The 2,293-nt window shown below is 35.2% G+C and overlaps 1 protein-coding gene across 1 annotated transcript; it reads left to right on the forward strand.

Annotated features, from left to right (window-relative positions):
- The first annotated feature begins 531 nt into the window (after nt 1–531).
- LOC133870168 (putative UPF0481 protein At3g02645) lies at nt 532–1,917 on the forward strand. Its single transcript, XM_062307228.1, has one exon. It carries the CDS (start codon nt 535–537, stop codon nt 1,831–1,833), a length of 1,299 nt encoding a protein of 432 aa, XP_062163212.1. The 5' UTR covers nt 532–534; the 3' UTR covers nt 1,834–1,917.
- The last annotated feature ends 376 nt before the right edge of the window (nt 1,918–2,293 follow it).

Here is a 2,293-nt window from a genome sequence, read left to right on the forward strand (position 1 = left end):
AGTTCAACTCGATCTTCCCTTTGTTTTTTGTTTCCCTCTTCCTTATTTTATTTTTTCTTTTCTTTTCTGCAAGCAAAGGACGGAAATACCTGAAAGATACATATATATTACAGAGGATCACTAAAGTCCGGAGAAGACTTCGTATTTGGCAAGTATTTCTTCTTCTTCCTCTTCTTAACTAATCTAATTGTATTGTGTTATTTTATAGATAAAGTTAACTACTTTTTGTTTTAACCTATGACTATTAGGCCCCCGCACAAGCCACACCCACATTGATAGTCAACACAAAACTTCATTATTGTTAAGCTGCGTAGATGCTTTAGTCTTTTTGTGTAGGCATGATATTGATAATATTTTTATGAACACATTATGTTAATATATTGCCGATGCAATGATTTTGTTCTTTCTCTCATTGTTTTTAGTTATTTGTTTACCCTTTTTTTTTGGGCTAAACAAAAGAGAGAATCAATTAATTGTTTGTTCAGTTGTTTGATCAGAAAAATGGAATTTTTTGACAGAGAAAGAAAGCAAATTATGAGCAATATTCATTTAATCGACATAGAAGACCCATTGGTAGATTCAATGGGAAAGGATTTGCAAAGCTTATGGCCTTTATCCACTGAATGTGTTATTTATAAAGTTCCTAAGCGACTACGCCGTGTCAAGGAAAGTGCCTACACACCTAAGGTAGTCTCCATTGGCCCACTTCATCATGGTGGTCATCAAGGATTAAGAGCCATGGAAGAACATAAATTGAGGTACCTCAGAGATTTTATTGACCGGACAGGCGAAAGCTTGAAGTTTTTTGTTGACCTTGTAAGGAAGAATGAAGCAAAACTTCGTGGTTGTTATGCAGAAACCATTGATCAGTTTAGCGTTGATGAATTTGTCAAAATGATTCTGGTGGACGCCGCCTTCATCATCGAGGTCTTGCTCAAGTCGTCTACCCCTAAACTGCAAGATAAAAACGACCGCATATTTAAGAAACCGTGGCTGATACAGGACATATGGACCGACATGCTTCTGCTTGAAAATCAGCTTCCATTCTTCATTATTGAGGATCTTTTCAAAAAATACGGCAAAGAAGTTCTGTCGGAAAATCTGACACTCATTAGGCTTACCGAATACTTCTTCAAATTCAGAATGGAATTGCCGGGCATAGAAGACAGATGGGAAGAGTTCTCTTCTGGTGATTTCAAAATTAAACATTTTGTTGATCTCCTACGACATGTGCAATTAAAGCCTGTTAAGGAGCATCAAATGATCAAACTGAAAAAACTAACCATGCCCGGTGTGACAGAGCTACACGAGGCTGGAGTCAGGTTTCAGGTATCGAGAAGCGAAAATCTATTTGACATAAAATTCGACAAAATGAAAGGGATACTGGAAATACCAAGTTTTATTTTCAGTGCTGAAACTGAAATAACAATTCGAAATTCGCTGGCCTTTGAGCAATGCTATTACAGTGAGAACTACATCAATGATTATGTTATCCTTATGAATCGGCTTGTTGAAACTCGCAAGGATATAGAGTTGCTGGTGAAGGAGGGAATTGTTGAGAATAGGTTTAACAACACCAGAGAAGGGTCAAATTTTCTTAACAAACTTGCGGATGGGGCTATTTTGGACGAGGATAACTTCTATTTTGCTAGTCTTTCTAAAGCCCTGAACGCTTACTACAAAACCCGATGGCATAAGCGGAAGACAAACTTGAGACAAAAATATTCCAAAACACCATGGGCCGTCATTTGGATTGTTGCAGCTATATTTCTGTCTATACTTATTATTATACAAACGGTATGTTCTGTTATTCAGTCTGTAAAAGGAAACTGAAACCTTTGTCTATTTCACCACTCCATCGCAGTTATTATGCAAGGGTTTATGGCCTAAAAGCCAATTTGTATTGTATGTATGACATTTTCGGTTCATTAAATAAAGTTGTTTATTTTTTGAATTTTATTAAGAACATGGGGCATATCGATCATTTTACACATGCATGTAAATATTGTTTTTTTATATATACATGTAGTACTTAAGTTGTATTAAATATGGTTTAAGTGTGCTAATTAATGAGATTATTATACAGAAGATCTAAACCATAAACCTTGTAACTTATAAACTATTGTTTGTAGTCAGAAATTTGGCATTCCATTTGATAAACTATTGTTTGTAGTCAGTAATCTAATTCCCTTTGTTTTTAGTTTCAATTCCCTCTTCCTTCCTTCCTTTTTTTTTTCTTTTCTGCAAGCAAAGAACGGAAATACTTAAAAGATACATATATATTACAGAGAAT

The sequence above is a fragment of the Alnus glutinosa genome, chromosome 6 (assembly GCF_958979055.1).
Source record: "Alnus glutinosa chromosome 6, dhAlnGlut1.1, whole genome shotgun sequence".
Taxonomy (NCBI): domain Eukaryota; kingdom Viridiplantae; phylum Streptophyta; class Magnoliopsida; order Fagales; family Betulaceae; genus Alnus; species Alnus glutinosa.